At 41.7% G+C, this 16802-nt stretch overlaps 2 protein-coding genes across 2 annotated transcripts in view; both read left to right on the top strand.

The window, feature by feature from the left end:
* Window positions 1-8169, top strand: part of ITCH (itchy E3 ubiquitin protein ligase) — a 65226-nt gene extending 57057 nt beyond the window's left edge. Inside the window, exons 19-24 of the mRNA XM_082491150.1 lie at window positions 210-350; window positions 2126-2246; window positions 3284-3388; window positions 3620-3716; window positions 4097-4169; window positions 4653-8169. Coding sequence (XP_082347276.1) covers window positions 210-350; window positions 2126-2246; window positions 3284-3388; window positions 3620-3716; window positions 4097-4169; window positions 4653-4752 — 637 coding nt within the window. The 3' untranslated portion in view covers window positions 4753-8169. The remainder of the gene's footprint in view (window positions 1-209; window positions 351-2125; window positions 2247-3283; window positions 3389-3619; window positions 3717-4096; window positions 4170-4652) is intronic.
* Window positions 8170-10136: 1967 nt separating this feature from the next.
* On the top strand, window positions 10137-16390 carry DYNLRB1 (dynein light chain roadblock-type 1). Its single transcript, XM_082491284.1, has 4 exons — window positions 10137-10287; window positions 12554-12629; window positions 14604-14771; window positions 15894-16390. The coding sequence occupies exons 1-4, from the start codon at window positions 10138-10140 to the stop codon at window positions 15935-15937; spliced, it is 438 nt and encodes a 145-aa protein (XP_082347410.1). The 5' UTR covers window position 10137; the 3' UTR covers window positions 15938-16390.
* Window positions 16391-16802: the final 412 nt, after the last annotated feature.

Below are 16802 nucleotides of genomic sequence, written 5' to 3'. Positions count from 1 at the left end.
CAAACTTTCTGATCAGGAGTACAGTTCGTGTATGCACATTGGTAAAATGAGTCAGTACTTCTTGCAAAACCATAATTATTGTGTAAGGAATGCTTCCTTATCTTGATTATTTAGCTCCAAAACTTTTTTTCTTAAGGTTCTTCATACCCATGTCTTACTGAGTGCAAGGTCTCGACACAGTTATTAAAAATTGTATTTTTTCCTTACAGAGAGAATGATATTGAAGAATGTGGCTTGGAAATGTTTTTCTCAGTTGATAAAGAAATTCTAGGTGAAATCAAAAGCCATGATTTGAAGCCAAATGGTAGCAACATTCTGGTCACAGAAGAAAACAAAGAAGAATACATTAGGTAAGAATAAATGAAGATTTTAGAATACTCATCACTTTCGTTTTCTTTCTTTAGTTCTAGCAAGGAAAGAATGTCAAACTATGTAATCTGAAGCATTGTTGAAATTCTGTCTCTGAGTAATTGCTGGTGTTGGCAACAAGTGGCGATAGTTTGGATATCATATTTGAAAGAAGAATATTGAGAGAAATAAGTTTTTTAAATCCACTTTTCCCAAAGATTACAGTTAGTAGAAGGTTCACTTTTTTTCCTAGAGATATTTAAGTTTAGCAGAACATGATGACAACAAATGTGAAAGTCAGGTATTCAATTAAATTGTTGCATGTGTTTATTACTGGAATTAATATTGCTTCATAGCCTGCTGATACTCTACCCAGCCGTTTACATTTGGGGTTTTTTTGGATGCTTTTGTGATGATTCTAATTTTTTTAATGATACTTGGGATTGCAACTAGTTTTATCTGAACTGGTCTTATACTATAATTAGGTCTTAGCATTTGTAACAGGACGGTGTTATGCATGATGTCATAAGTTGTATCGTCATAAATGATTGTTTGCAGTACCAGAATGTTTTAAAGCAATAGGTTAAGAGGGAAGGAGCCTAAGAGCGATTAAAGAATAAAATGTGAACAGTCAACTGCTGAAATAGCCCCTTCTTCCTCAATGTGCAGCAGTACATAAGCTCTGCTTTAAGGTGTGAACTTCAACATAGAAGCTTGGAGGATGTGCTTGCAAAAAAAAAAAAAAAAAAAAGTCACACGTTGCAGGCACAAAATAAACTGAATCTCAGTAGAATTTTCCTCTCTTTCTTACGATGTGTTCTGTGAAGGCTTCTGTCACGGGAAGGGCTGAGGGAGAAGGGAGTGGATTTTGTTTTCATCGCATGAGTAATCTGAAGACATTTCAGTGATTCACAGAAAAGGTGGTATTTGCAGAAGAAATGTACTGGCATTGTGCAGTTCTGCAAAGTATTAATATTGGGGTTGGAAATAGGGAGGATCTGCAGAAAACCATTCTCTCCAAGTTTCTAGGAACCCAGGGAGAGCTCGGATTCCAGTTTCACTCGTACTCTTTTGTCTTACTCTGAGTCCTGCTTTAAGTCCCCAAAGTTTCTAGGATTGAAATCAGAAAATAGCCATCTCTCCTTTACGCTCCAGTTCTCCTGACAGGTTAGGCTTGAATTCAGCATAATATCTGCTTCTCCCTGGGTTCAGGTTCTTCGGGTCTCCTGCCTGCTTTTCACCCTTTTATTAATGGAGAGTGGAGTTTCTGCCACAGAGCAAAGTTTCATGATTAACAGAAACAAATATGGAACTTTCCAAATGGACATAGTCGTTTCTTGGTAAGCTAGCAGTCCTACTTATCTTCACCAGTACAACTTGACCTAGATTTTACAATTTTCATGGATAATGACTGAGATTTCTGGGGAGAATATTAGACAAATATAGCTCTGCGTTTTTTCTTTCGTCAAATACCTAGGGACTGCTGTGCTCTCATTAATATAATCAGTGAATAGATGCTGCCTGCTCTTTGAGTCTGAAATACTTTCCATAGCAGAATGGTTGGAAACACAGGGTTTTAACTTGAAGAAAAACCAAAATCGTCTGCACAGAGTAAAGGTTACTAATCAAATTATACAATGCCGTATCCCCAGAACTTTCCAGACTTTCCATATTTTTTTTAACTTAGCTTACAGTTCGTCTCAAAATAGGCTAACAAAGATGTGAACTTGGGTTAGCACAGGCCATTTAAATTATCTTTCTGTGTCTTCTTTTACAGGCTAGTAGCAGAATGGAGACTTTCCCGAGGTGTTGAGGAGCAGACACAGGCTTTCTTTGAAGGCTTCAATGAAATTCTGCCACAACAATATCTGCAGTATTTTGATGCCAAGGAACTGGAGGTAAAGGATTTTGCGATTGCTACATCCAAGTTGTTACACATAAAATACTTAAACTCCAGTCATTGCGTCTGAAGAGCAGAAGAGCAGAACTCACTGAGGCTGACAACTCTGTTTTATAGGGCATAAGAGGGAAACCTTATGGAGTAGTATTTGATTAGTGTGTTTCCCTTCATTTTCCTCTTCACAGCCTGCTTATGGGTTTCCAAGGGCTAAGTTTATGCCAGTAGAAATTCCTTGTCAAATTGCTTTTGTAATCCTCAGCAATTTGATTTGCCTGTGTTCAAAGAATGAGTAACTTGACAGAAAGGAAGATAAAGCCAGTGGATGATCTCATATAGACTGGACCAGGTTCTAGAGGGTTTTGATCACTCAAAATTACACTTTCTGAAGCATCTGTTCAATTTAAAAAGATAAAAACGTAAAACCAAAACATCCTGTTTCTGAGCTGCCCAGTTCAAGAAAGACAGGGAACTACTGGAGAGAGCCCAGCACAGGCTATGAAGATGCTCATATCTCAGAGCTCATATCTTTGCTCATATACCGGAGCAACTCCCTGCTGAGGAAAGGCTGAGAGCCCCGGGGCTGTTCAGCTGGAGAAGAGAAGGCTGAGAGGGGATCTCATCAATTCGCATCAATATCTAAAGGGCGGGTGTCGAGAGGATGGGGCCAGACTCTCTTCAGTGGAGCCCGGTGACAGGACAAGGGGCAGCGGGCACAAACTGGAACACGGGAAATTCTGTCTGAACATGAGGAAAAACTTCTTTACTTTGAGGCTGGAGAAGCACTGGCACAGGCTGCCCAGAGAGGCTGTGGAGTCTCCTTCTCTGGAGAAATTCCAAACCTGCCTGGACGTGTTTCTATCCAGCCTGCTCTGGGTGACCCTGCTTTGGCAGGGGGGTTGGACTAGATGGTCTCCTGTCACTGCAGATGCTTCTAAGTGCGGGTGCAGTTGACATTCTGTTTTGCTGTGTAGGAAGTCATAGAAGGAAAGTCATAACTTGTACTCACATGTTAATTCCCCCTTTTTTCCCCTAAAGGTGCTTCTATGTGGAATGCAAGAAATTGATTTGAATGACTGGCAGAGGCATACCATCTACCGGCACTATACCAGGACCAGCAGACAGATAATATGGTTCTGGCAGGTCTGTAGACTTTGTTTTATTCTCGTACCAACAGATGGTACAGAGCACAGCTGCAGCAGTAAACAGTGGTCAGAATTATTGAACATATCTGTAGTGTGTAAATATAAATTGTTACTGCTAAACCAACTATTCATAACGGTCACATAATTTGTTAATCTAGGGGTGCTGAAGATGTGAAAATCTAAATGTCATACCTATACCTAAATGTTTATTTCAATTATTATCTTTCAGTTTGTGAAAGAAATAGATAATGAGAAGAGAATGAGACTCTTGCAGTTTGTTACTGGAACATGCAGATTACCAGTGGGAGGATTTGCTGACCTCATGGGTATGCATTAATAATCCCTCTAACGCGTTAGATAATTGTTTTTAAAAGAACCAAGCTATATGTTTGTGAACATTTTTAATGAATTTTATATTGAATGCTATTTTGTAAGTCCTGCATATAGTTGAGCTCTGATGGAAAAAGAGATGGAGGGAATGTTTACACCTGTTGTATTGAGTTTCAAAATCACTTCAAATTTATGCATTTCACCACGTGCGTACTTTGATCTAGACAGAGTTGTGTAGTGAAAGACACATCTCTTTTCCATTTGAGTAATGGTAATCTTGTCTGGTGTTTAAGCCTTTCGTACTTCAGTTGTAACGTATTACATACTGATACAAAGGTAGCTAGACCTATGCCTTGTTCATTTGAATTTGTTACAGGGAGCAACGGACCCCAAAAATTTTGTATTGAAAAAGTCGGAAAGGAAAACTGGTTACCTAGAAGTCATACCTGGTGAGTCTGTAACAAATCAGAATGTTACTGTTGTTCTGGTTGGTCTCTTGTGGGATGGAGTAGATTCCATTGTAAATTCCATACATTTGTATATTACTGAAAATTTAAAGTAATGAACAGTACTGTCTGAAGAGGGTGGGATTGATCTCCATCTTGATAGTGAAGTAGCCACATTCACACTCTTCCCTAGAGAAAAGGTAGCTTCAAATGTGAATGATGACTGTAGTTAACCAACTAGGAAAAGTTAGTGGAGCTTCTTACCAAGTACACTGCATTTCTAGAAAACTGTCACAGTTCAAGTGCTTGAAGTCTAACTTTTGCTCTCATAAATATAGAAATTTATGTTGGTAGTCAGCTTTTCGCAGGGTATAAATCCAGGTATCCGTCTACATAGCAAAACGTTTAATTACCCATATTCATAAAGGATTTTTTTTGTGATGGTTTAATTATTTTTCAGTACTTAAGTTTTTTCTTTATTTTCAGTTTCAATCGCTTAGACCTTCCACCCTATAAGAATTATGAGCAGTTGAAGGAAAAGCTGTTGTTTGCAATTGAAGAAACAGAAGGATTTGGGCAAGAGTAGCTAAAATTTGCACCTTGAAGAATGTGAACTCAACACGATGTATGTTCTTCACTTCTTCTGCTTGTTGCACACTTCATTGTAAAGTAGACTTGAGTTGGATTTATTTAACAATACTAATGTGTAAGTAAATGGATGTTACCCTGAGGTTTTATCCACATTAACTCTGGATTTCTACTGAGCACTTTCAGAAATCAAATGAGCAATCAGACATGGCTACACATGAATTCTGACCTAGGTAGAGGTTTAATACAGCTTTGGGCTCTGCTTTGTTTTACCATTCATTAATTAGAATGTGTCCTTAATGACTGACACATTTTTAACAATAGTTTTGTCTTTCCTTTTTAGTAGCATTTTTTGCTACTGATGCACTGGGAAGTTCATTGGTAGCTGCAATGCTGCAGCAGCATCATAAGCCTCTTTACAGCAGTGTTATTCGAGCCAGCTCGTAACCATCCTCTGTGTACCGTGAGCAAATTCATTGCTAAAGCTCTTTTTTCTAACTCAAGTGTGGCCAGACTGTTTTTTCCCCCGCCTGGAGTCTGCTCACATGCCAGCTGGACTCAAGCTGCTGTTAAGGGGATGTCAAACTGTGGCACAAATCCAGGGCATAGCTTTGCTTTGGTTTTGGTTGGGTTTTTTTTTTCTAAATCCTGCTAATTTCAGCAAAATAGACACCTGCCCAAAGTTGTTGAAACATTTCTGTGTGCCCTCAGAAGAATTCTGATCTTTTTTTCTGTGTAACACATTTAACTTCTAAATCAATATTAACACTGTGGTACTTCACTTGTTTTGCAAAAGACAAGACCACCTGGGATTGCACTGATTCCATTTAGATTCCTGTTTGCAGACTGATGTTTCTTGTCAAAAGTGTTAATGGACATTATTCTCAGTGTTACTCTTACATGTAGCAGTCAGTTTGCTCTGAAGGCTTTATTGGGCTCTCAGGAAGAGGGGCGAAACAACTGGATTCGGAAAATGGTAATGCTTATCATTTTTGCTGATGAACTGATATACGATACTGGCTAAGGCTAAAAGGATTAGGAAGTTCAGACACGGATTACAGATTTTTTGAAAAGCTGGAGCATCAGTAAATCGTTCTCTAAAGATTGAAACTAAAGTTTTTGGGGGAGGTTTCTAAGGTAATTCATTCTAAGCTGCTTATAGCTAGTAACTTTTGTAAGTGAGTTCCTATTGGATTAATAACATCTTTTACTTCCTTTTAGAAACTGTTAATACTCAATTCTCTTCTGGTTTACAATAACATTTTGCATTTTACTGCTCCTTTAGACTGAATGCACTTTTTGGGTATGGTCAGCTCTTTCCTTATCTGAAGGGAGGAAAGCAAACTTCAATGAGCTGAGCTGTTAGCCATAGTAAGAGACATGACACTTGAAATAGCATGTAGCACGTACTAAAGCGTAAGCGCAGCTCAAAGCATAGGGACACGAGCTGTTTTTAAGAGGCTTCTAGATACCGGAGCTGAAACAGGACAGTGGGAGACTGTAAAACTGAACTTCCGGTCTCGAAAAGAGTATTTCTTTCCTGCTGTCCCTTCTGTCTAAACGATAAGAGGGAAAAACTGGTTCAGGTCTAAGAAGAACCAAGACACTACAGGTTTTAACTGACTTCAGGCGTTTTTCAGGTCATACAATACATGCTTATTGGAAGGCATAATGATTAGACTTCAGAGTGAACAGCTCTTTTGTCATGCATATTCTAAGAAAGGCATGGAGAAGAGTTTCTGATGATAGAGAAATGGCCCTCTTCTACAGTTTCATTGATGGTGAAAGTTAAGCTTACTTCATGGTTTTATGAGGAGGAAAATCTGCCAACTTCAAAACATGTGATGGATACATTACAGTATACAGCTCATGAGAGAAAAAAGCCTTATAAATATTTTCTGTTTATATTAATTCTTACAAGGAAATGTAGTTATCTAACATATTTACAAGAGAGATTAAATTAAGCAAGATAATGCAAGATTAAGCTATGAAAACTAGTCTGTGTTCTGCATAATGCTTTACGATTCGTGTAGGGAACCTAGAAATATTGTTAATGTATAAATATCACCCAAAAGGCTTTCAGCCCTATATTTTTAAAATAAAGAATAGTTATAATTGAAATAGCCTTAGCCCTAGTTCTATAGGGTATGGCTGTTTAATATTTTTATGGTTGAAATGTTTAGTTCAGGAAAAAGGTAAATGCTTGTATATATTTTTGCAGTCCGGGATTCCACTTATTCCATTTTTCTTTCATTAATTTAAATGGCATGTTTATATGTCTTTTCTGCTGTATTAGGATGGGGGCAAGGGGGCTGGATATCCCAAGCACCAGATACAATTTTAAAATATTGCAAATAAAGAATTCATTGGGGGGGGGAGGAATAATCTGTGAAACATTGGCCATTGAAACATAGAAAAAATTTAAAGCAACTTCACTGTGTTAAATTGGCAATATTTCTAAAGTCAGGGGTTAAGATCACTCAGGCATTGTACTTTGCCAGCATTGTGAATGCTAACGAATCTGTTAAGCTTTTACATCACGTTCTGTAGAAATAAACAGGAATTAATATAAGCCACTGGTGCACTTTTCTGTTCTGTATGGGATCTGGTGAAAACAACGTGTGGATGAGCCCACAGCATCTGGTATCCCAGATAACAGGTTATTATGAATTGGACTTAGAATTTTCAGCAGAGATTAATGAATTGTCTCCCACTACTTCAACTGATTTAGCAGCCTGAGCTGCATAAATTCATATTATGTCACAAACATATATTCATATGCAACTGTCAATTGATCCTAATTTTCAAGTATTAAAATAACTTTTGTTTAGAATTTTGCCTTATGAGAATGACATGAGCAAATTAAACGCTGAGCCGCTGATCTAAGAATTAACAAAGCCTTATTGTTCCGGGTAGCTCAGGAAATGTTAATATATTAATGAAATACACAGTAACTGCGTCGTAGAATGGTTTGGGTTGGAAGACGTGGTCATGTCTTCACTGATCTAATAAGGAAGTTGTTTGGTTTGTTTAATCCAGTTGCTTGTGGTTTAAAAAAAAAAAAAGGTTTTATTTAATTATTCTGAGAAAAGTAAAACAAACAAAAAATGCTTGTAATAAAAATGCAAACCAAAAAAATTAAACATGCTGCACTGGATTTGTAATCTCAGCGCTCTCTGTTATATTGGTATCTCCAGCCCCCATTTTGTGATGTCTTTTAATTTTCTTCAAGAATCACTGTTTGTGTATATGTGCTCTAGTGAACTCGTATATAAACTGGGATCAGCAGCACTGGATTGTAAAATACTGTACTGAAATTCATTGTTGAAATTTCCTTGCATTGTAATTTCAAATACTCAGGTAACTGTAACAGTATCTCAGTAAGTCAAATACTTTTATAAACTACTTAAAGAGCTGGCAGTCTCGTCATTATTGCTTGTGTTATGAAGCATCTGTGTGCAAATAAATTGTCTGCTCTTCTGGGGGTGAGGGGTTAGGCTGTCTGACATTGTCCTTCTAGCAAAGTTCTTCAGGAACGTCTCTTTCCCGAAACCTCTTCTGCCATTGTTGATTGCACTGGAAATTCATTAGGAGATATCAGACACAGCTGCTGTTGTGACTGGTTTAGAAACTGCAGATTAAACAATTCCTGAATTTTTCACGCTCGTGGTCCTGGGGATGCTGTCCCAAGGAGATGGTGAGGTTGCTGGTCTGTCAGCGGCGGTACTCTGAGGGAGACGGTCTGGAGGAAGGTTCTGCAGGAGCCGCAGCTTCACATTTTCTTGTACTGCTATTGCAGTGATAACAAAAATGAGGTATGACTGTGCAAGTTTGTGTTTTCTTTTCTGTTTAGGGAAAAAAGCTCAGGGGAGACTGACCAGCCTTGTAGTTACCCTGGTCCTCCTCCTTGAAGGGAGAAGTGGTATTTACATTCTTCCTGTCATCAGGAACCTCTCCTGATGGCCATGATCTTTCAAAGATCATTGAGATCTGCTTGACAATGACATTGGCCAGCTCCCTCAGCACTCCCTGGTACATCCCATCAGGTCTCCTGAACTTGTGTCCAGTTTGTTCAAATGTTCCCTAAACAGATCCTCCTCCGCTGAGGGTAATCTTCCTTGCTGCAGACCTTTCCACTGGGTTTTTGCTCTGCTTACTTTCTCAGATGTTCTCACAGGCTCGGTTAATACAATTTTGTTGGTAATAGCAAATCCCAAGTATGCTTTTCTGTGCCAATTAAATATAGGCAATAATAATTACCTTTTTTCCCCTGCAGCAGAGGTTAATTTTGAGTTGCTTCCTCTGTGCTTTGGAAGAAATCACTTAAAAGCATGCTAGTGAGTTGTGCAACCCCAGAATTTGGCACTGCTTTGGGTAATGTTAAGTTAGCACAGCTATGAGGATATTTCACGTATAGCTGAAGGGGGGGGGGGGGGGGGGACAAAAAAAAAAATCCCAAACAGAATCACAATGCAATGCACGATAACTGAACTGTATGGTATGATAAATGTACAACTCCATGGTATGATAAATGTACAACTCCATTGCAGCGCTACATTAGTTCCTTCCTATTTTCTTCTGTGATGATGTTGTCGGTGTCAGTGCCAGTCCTGGCTGGGGTTGGTGGTGGTTTTGTACGTGGCAAGCTGTGAGGACCTGTCCAGTTTAAACAAAACCTTGTTTGGTTTAGGTCTCTGGTGGCAGCTGCGCATTGGTCACCTGCTAACAAAGTCCTTTTGAGAAGGAGTTGGTGAATTAGATTGGGACCAGAAATTGAATCAACCTATGGCAAAATGACTTTCTGTAGCCAAGCTTTAAGACTTATGGCTGGGCTGATGAGAATTGTAATTAGGTTGCAGAGCTGTAAATATCCACTGGAAGAGAAAATAGCTGTATCTCTTGGATCCTAAAGAAGGATTTGTTCCTGGTCTCTGAAGATGCCCGATCCCATGTCCGCTCTCAGCCTGTCAGCTCTGCAGTACTGCAGAAATGACAGGGGTTGTTGGAGAAATGTTTTCTCTGAGCAGAACGTAGTCCCTGACAGGTTTGAAGGGCCAGTGAGCTCATCTGCCATGTCAAATACTTGGGGGGGGGGGGGAATAATAATCTTTCAACTTCTTACCGGGGGCAGAAGGCACCCTTACCCACCTGCCGTGAGTTCCCGGGGTGGCGGCAGGGGCCTTCCCGGGGGTTTTACCAGCCCGGCAAGGCCTCAGCGGGGCCTGGGCTCTCCCTCCCCGCCCTGCCCGGGGGCCTCCGGGGCATCTGAAGCGCCTCGGCCCAGGGATTCCACTGTCCCCGCCCCATTAGCGCCCCGTGACGTTCTCGGGGTTTACAGGAGCTGAACGGCGGGTCCCCGCAGCAGCGGCCGGGCCGGGGGCTGATGCCACACACCCCCCTCCGTGGGTCAAGTATTTCCGGGGCAGGGCGTGCGTCAGGACGCCCCGCCCGGCCCTTCTCCCCGCCCATTGGCGGAGCGGGCGGCGCATGCGCGCGGAGCCGTGACTGGGCGGAGAGGCGGCGGCTCGACATGGTGGGTGAGGCGGTGGCGGGCGCTGAGGCGGCCCGGCCCGGGGGGGGTGGTCTGGGCCCGGGGGGGGCCCTGTGCCGCCTCTCGCCCGGCCCTCGGGGGGCTCCGCTCCGTGGGACGCCCGTGTCCGCGCTCCCGCCGGCGCCCGGCCCGCAGCAGGCGCTGGGCGGGGCGGAGGGGGACGGCCCGAGGGCCTCCTCGGGCAGAGGGGCTGCAGCTTCCCGGTGGCCTGCCGGTGTGTCACACGCCAGCGGCCGCGCCCGCCGGCTGTGGAGGCCCCTGCTTTGTCACGGAGGGGTTTCGCCGGGAGAACCGAGCCCAGCCGGCCCGGCAGCGCGGGCAGTGGGCTTCTGCCCCGAAATCGTGGCGGTGGAAAGCGTGTAATTGCCATAAATCTCACGTTAATTCTGTCAGGCGCTGAAACACGCCACGAGACGGCAGGCTGGAGGAGGAGGATGTTTGTGTTTCTGATGGCTGCCAGGTTACAGTTCGCAAAGCTGAAAGCAATCAGGAAAAAAGACAATTTTAGGATAAGTGGCAGTTTAATATTGTTTGGAACCTGGAAGGTATTAATTTTCTTGTAATCGTATTGGAGGTTGCTCTCTGTCCAAATGTATTCTTGGCTAGCGCCCATTCATGAAATTTGGGATGAAAATATGTGGAAAAATTTCTGAAGAAATAAATACTGAGCTAAGTTGGAGATGGAAAATTGAAATGGTCTAATAAGACATAATTTTCAGGCGAACCTAAGAGCTGAACCTTTCTCAATGAAAATGGGAAGATAAAGGTGGTTGTACTGTATATACAGCAAAGGTTACACAAGAGCAAATTGGTGATGGGGGAATATTTATTTTCCTTTTCAGAATGCATCTCTCCTTCCCCATGTACTCTTTCTTGCAGTAGTTATTTGGCCCTCTATTAAGATAGTTTTTGTTTGTTTCGTGAGTTAAATATGTATTTTTTTTCTCAGTAATATTTTTGCTGGTCTGGTGAGTCGAACTGGCTTGCAGAGGTGTTGGACAAGCCCCAGAGCGTGTGTGAAGTGGTGTGCGTATGTCAGGGAATAAGAGGAGGGGGAGCAAGACCTTCCCATGTCAACAGCAGTGAACTGTTAGAGCAGATCATCTGCCTTGTGAGTTACAGTATCTGTTGGTTGTTAAAAGAAATTAAAAACTGTTATTGTTCTGTATAGGTGCTTCCTTACATCCAAATAGGTTTGTTTAAGGACCAATGAAGAAAGTATTTAACAAATTGGGACTTAAATACTGCTAGTAAGAAGTCAGGAAATTATTACAACACACATGTTGCCTTGGCCAAATGCCTCGTACAGGTCTCACCTTTCCTGAGTTCAGGCGGTTCCTGTTTTCCCTCCTAGACTGTTTCTGTGGTACTCTCTTGCACAATCTGAAAGACGCTGCATGTCTCTGTTTCCTTTAATGGGAATAAAAAATGTCATATATTCACTCAGCTGTGGAAAACAGCTCAGGCGCTGAGGTTTTATGACCCTGTTAGAGAACCCATAGTTAAATTTTGATGTCTTGTAGCAATGGAAGTTGTGCAGAAGGATGTGAAAGCTCTTCTGAAGTTGATGGTGATTTTTACAGAGAAGGCAAAGGGACTCCTGCTTTAGCCTTCAGTTTTCATTTTTCCTTTTTTCTTTTTCTTTTGCAAAGCTGTAAATTATTGTGAGTGATTATAATCTTGTAGCTATGCCAGCATGACTCATAATTATAAATAAATAGCATTTACTCACTGTTTTTCCCCTCACTTTTCTTATTTGTAATTTGTAATTGTTCTTAGCATTCATTTGATAAAAGGGAAGATAGTCTTGCACCCAGAATGTATCCTTTTCTACTTTTTTCATAAATTCCATGTGTATTTTTCATAAATGATTTTTGCTTGACACCTAAATTGTAGCAGTCTGACTAAGTAGTGTTCCAGTTACGAGCCCCCAGTAAGGAACTGATGCGTGAGGTTGCAGGAGGGTTGGGGCGGAGGAGAGAGGGAAAGATTAGAGGGGAGTTCCAAATTACCACAAGCTTATAATCACAAATGAGTGAAGAGCAAAAACAGGTGGAAAACAGCTGAAAAGGTCATGCAGAAAAGGTAGTACCATGTAGTACAGACACTTTGCTGTATAGAACGGTGTAGGTAGTACTTGTTTGAATCATCTTTGTGCAGCTTTATTTTCAGACACGTTATTACAAAGCTTTGGTGGAAGGCAAACAGCAGCTGTAATCTTCTTGATTTGTGCTTTCTCTGTTTTCAGGCTGAGGTAGAAGAAACACTGAAGCGTATTCAGAGCCAAAAAGGAGTGCAAGGAATCATTGTTGTTAATTCTGAAGGTACCGTGTCAGTCTTGGTTTTCTGAGATATAACTTATTCTAAACATGCACTTTAAGGACTGCTGATTGTACTGTTTGCATTTAGATTACAGTCTGTCTTTTGCAAAAGTTTTCCTGTAGCCAAAGCAAGATGGACAGTAGTTAGGCTACAAGAGAAAAATGGATTCCCTTTCCTGCTTTTCTGCAAGCTCACTTCATTATTTTAGGAAATAAATAAATTAAAATAAATTGCAAAAGTTTAGAAACATTTGAGTTATGCCAGTGTTTGAGACTGTGTTCTGTCAAACCCTTTATCAGTAGCACTAAAAGCTCTCGTGATATCTCAAATCTTGCTGCTGTGCATGTCCAGAATGCCGCTGTCTTGGCAGACTTCGAGTAGCTTAGCCGCTGTCTCGTGCTCATGGCCTCCTGAGACTCGTAAGCCAGTTATCTCTTTCTGGAGTCATCAAAGGGTTCAACAGAGCAGACTAGTTCAGAGCGCTCTGAATACACTGTGAGCAGCCCAGCTTCTGAAAATTCGGTGATTATCAGTTTAAATTGAATATTACCTAGAAATAATCCTCAGAAAAGATGACAGATAATAGCTACATATGAATATGTTGAAGATGAGATCATTGCGTACTTGTATGCAGCTTGTGTTCCTGCTCGCTGCTTTTTCATGATAGCGAATAGTGGATTGGGCTCTCCAGGCTGAAGCTGCGCTTATTTGAACATAGACCTCTACTCTACATCCCTCTGCTCTGCCCTGGTGAGGCCACATCTGGAGCACTGTGTCCAGTTTGGGGCTCCCCGGTTCAAGAAGGACAGGGAACTGCTGGAGAGGGTCCAGCAAAGGGCTACAAAGGTGATGAGGGGACTGGAGCATCTGTCTTATGAGGAAAGGCTGAGGGACTTGGGGCTTTTTAGTCTTGAGAAGACTGAGGGGGGATCTTATCAATGCTTCTAAATCCTTCAATGGAGGGTGCCAGGGGGATGGGAACAGTCTGCTTCCAGTGATGCCCAGTGACAGGACAAGAGGGAACGGGCACAAACTTGGCCATAGGAAGTTCCATCTTAACATGAGGAGGGACTTTTCTCCTGTGAGGGTGGCAGAGCACTGGCACAGCTGCCCAGAGAGGTGGGGAGTCTCCCACTCTGGAGCCATCCCAAACCCGCCTGGACGTGTCCTGTGCAACTGCTGTAGGTGCCCCTGCTCTGGCAGGGGGTGGGACTGGGGGAGCTCCAGAGGTTCCTTCCAACCCCACCATTCTGTGATTCTGTGACCTGCAGCAGTTTTTCTGCCATGGTGGTATTTGGTAGTTGACTGTTGCATTGTTCTGACATGCGAACTGGCTTTTTGTGGGAAAGCATATCTAATGGGTGGCAGAAGGATACAGGAGGGAAAGCTCTGGCCAAACAGCGTCAGGGTGTCTGTCCTCTTGGCTGGTGCACAGGAATCAAACCAGGGGCCTCGCAGGACTGCATCAACTCTTCTGGCTAAATGTCAGAGCCTCAGCTTGGTCACTGTGTGATGCAGCAGCTGATGTCCTCCACCATCAGCAGCGATCCCAGCCTAGCTGACTCGAATATCATTGAACTGGGATGTTCAGTAGCCTTTCTGAAAGGAAAAGCCGTCCCCAGTTGGGAGAACAAAACTGAAACATTGGTATTTCCTCTCTCCTCCCCAGATATTTATTTTTGTTATTAATTATTTCTATTTATAAATCTCATAAATAAACAAATAAATGAAAAAGAAAAAGTGAGGTGAACAGTTCTTCTCACCTACACCTGTGGTTCCAGATCTGAGCCTTTCCACATCTTATTTCTGTTCACGTTAAAGGCTTTTAAGCCTTTAAAAAGAACACTCCTAATCCCTGGTGTAGCGACAACATCTGCTGAAGTTAACTGGCCACCCCAGTTGGACCTGATGATGCCCAAGGTGGAGTTAGTTTTGGAGTTTTGTCCCTGACCCTTGCTGTCCCCTGTTCCGTGCAGGTATTCCCATCAAAAGTACTATGGACAATTCCACAACAATTCAGTACGCGGGCCTCATGCACAGCTTCATCATGAAGGCAAGGAGCACTGTGCGAGACATCGATCCCCAGAACGACCTCACGTTCCTGCGGATCCGCTCCAAGAAAAACGAAATCATGGTTGCACCAGGTAAAAGTGAGTGGGGTGAAAGCAGGCATCTGGGAATCCAGCAGAATTCTTTTCTTGTGAGATTGACACTGTCAGCCTGAGAGAAAAGTTCTGCCTGCTGCTTTTTATTCATGTTGTATAATCTCTTCTTTTCCAAGAAGCTGGTTTGCTTTCTTCAGAGCTGAAAGCTTTTATCATTGACCTAAGTTTGCTTTTTTATATTTGAATGCGGGAAATCACTTCCCTTGTTTCAGGCTGATCAAAGTAGAAAGTGTTAAATAGTGTTTGAGAGCGTGTTGCAGCCTCTCCTGCTTTTTGTCTTTCAGTATAAAACCACAAGAGTTGGAAAGGAATTTGTTTTGAGAGCAATTTCAGTTCAGCGCTGTAGGCTAAGTGATAAAGCAAAGCAGTCTGATAGATTTTCCAGCTCAGAGAAAAGTAATAGAGCATATTGTAGCTGGAATCATGAGTTGCAGAATAAAGCAGCAGCAACCTTCTTTTCAGGAAACATCCTTAGTATTTCAACAAATTACGAAATGGGAAGCAATGAGATGAGTACAGTTCAGTACCGTGGCAGGAATTCAGCTTTGTACCTTTGCACTGCATTGGCTCCATGGTGGGGTTGTGCCGATGCAGAGGCAAAGGAGGGGATTGCCGTCAAAGCAGAGTGCTCCGCAGGGACTGTTCAGGGCAGATCTTAAAACAGATTCTGGGGTTTATGCTGAGGCAGCCTCTGATTTCCATTTGAAGGATGAAAAGAGAGGTATAAGCATTGCTCCAGAAAAAATGCAGCAACAGCCAGTGCAGCCCAGCAGTCTGCCTGTGAGATAAGGGCAATCGCTGTCTTGCACCACCTGTTTTGAGTCCGTCATTGCATGTGCCTGTTGCTATTGTTTCCTGGGCAGAAACTGAGTTAAATTCAATTGGTTTGCGAGCATGCGGTTCCTAAAGCCGAGACATTTTCTCAGTAAGACCCATGAAAATAAGTGATCTGACATGCTCAGCCTGTTTTGCTCATTGGGAATGAGTGTCAGGACTCTATAGTTCCCACTCTGTATTGGTGAGATATGAAAAGATGTTGACATTTACTGTTGCTGTGAACAAATATCAGCAATTAAAGAACGATTTTTTTTTTCCCTTCAGATAAAGACTACTTCCTGATCGTCATCCAGAATCCAACTGAATGATTACACTGACTTGGTCTGTTGTTTTTTTTTCCCTTTGCCCAACTGTTTTTTTAATTTAATGGTAAAGAATGGAATTAGTGTTAACTCTGCTGTGCCACTTCAATTATGTCTGGAAAAACAAAAGTAGGTGGTATTGTTGTTTACAAGTGGCTTTTTTTTTTTTTTTATCACGAGGATTTGGTGAATTAGAATCAGGCAGTAAAAAATGCAAGATTCTTTTAATAGTTAAGAAGATAATATAAAAAAAATCTAATAATGTTCTAAAAAAAGATTATTCTTTGTATGTTTCCATGCTTCTGTCACCACTATTTGAGTTATGCTTTTCACACTATTACTTTCGAATGACTGTAAATATGAAACTTGCTTATCCTCTAGTTCTGTCTTATTCTGTTGGTTTTACAAGTTAACTTTGAAAAAGTCTGGTCATATCAAATTAAAAAGTGTCATCAGTGACTGGTTTTGTGTTATGTCTTTTCCTTCTGAATATTTTAATTATTCTTATGATTGATTGAGTTTTTCTTCAAAAAATAGAACCTTCTGAGGAATATTTTTACTCACCCGTTGCTTTCTCTAAGCAAGGATTTAGTCTAAGTGCATGTGGAATGTACTCATAATTGCCTCGTATGTAGGAGCATTTTCCTACTACTTCCTTTTTGTTTCAGGCAGAGGAGGGTTGCGGCTGAGGAAGGCCATCAAGACTGCCTGGTGCAGCGCTCATACTGTCACAATTCGGTAGCCAATTTGATCTGGTATCTTCCTTTAGTAATTTTTTATTGATGGCCACTAAGGACAAAAAAAGGTTCCTCTGTAATAATAAAGGGGTTATTTTTGTAGCCTTGAAAGAGCCTTGTAATTGCATGCAGAG

This window comes from Vanellus vanellus (genome assembly GCF_965231255.1).
Source record: "Vanellus vanellus genome assembly, chromosome: 15".
In the NCBI taxonomy this organism is placed as follows: domain Eukaryota; kingdom Metazoa; phylum Chordata; class Aves; order Charadriiformes; family Charadriidae; genus Vanellus; species Vanellus vanellus.
Note: the sequence above shows the minus strand (reverse complement) of the source record. Positions and strands in the feature narration are given on the sequence as shown.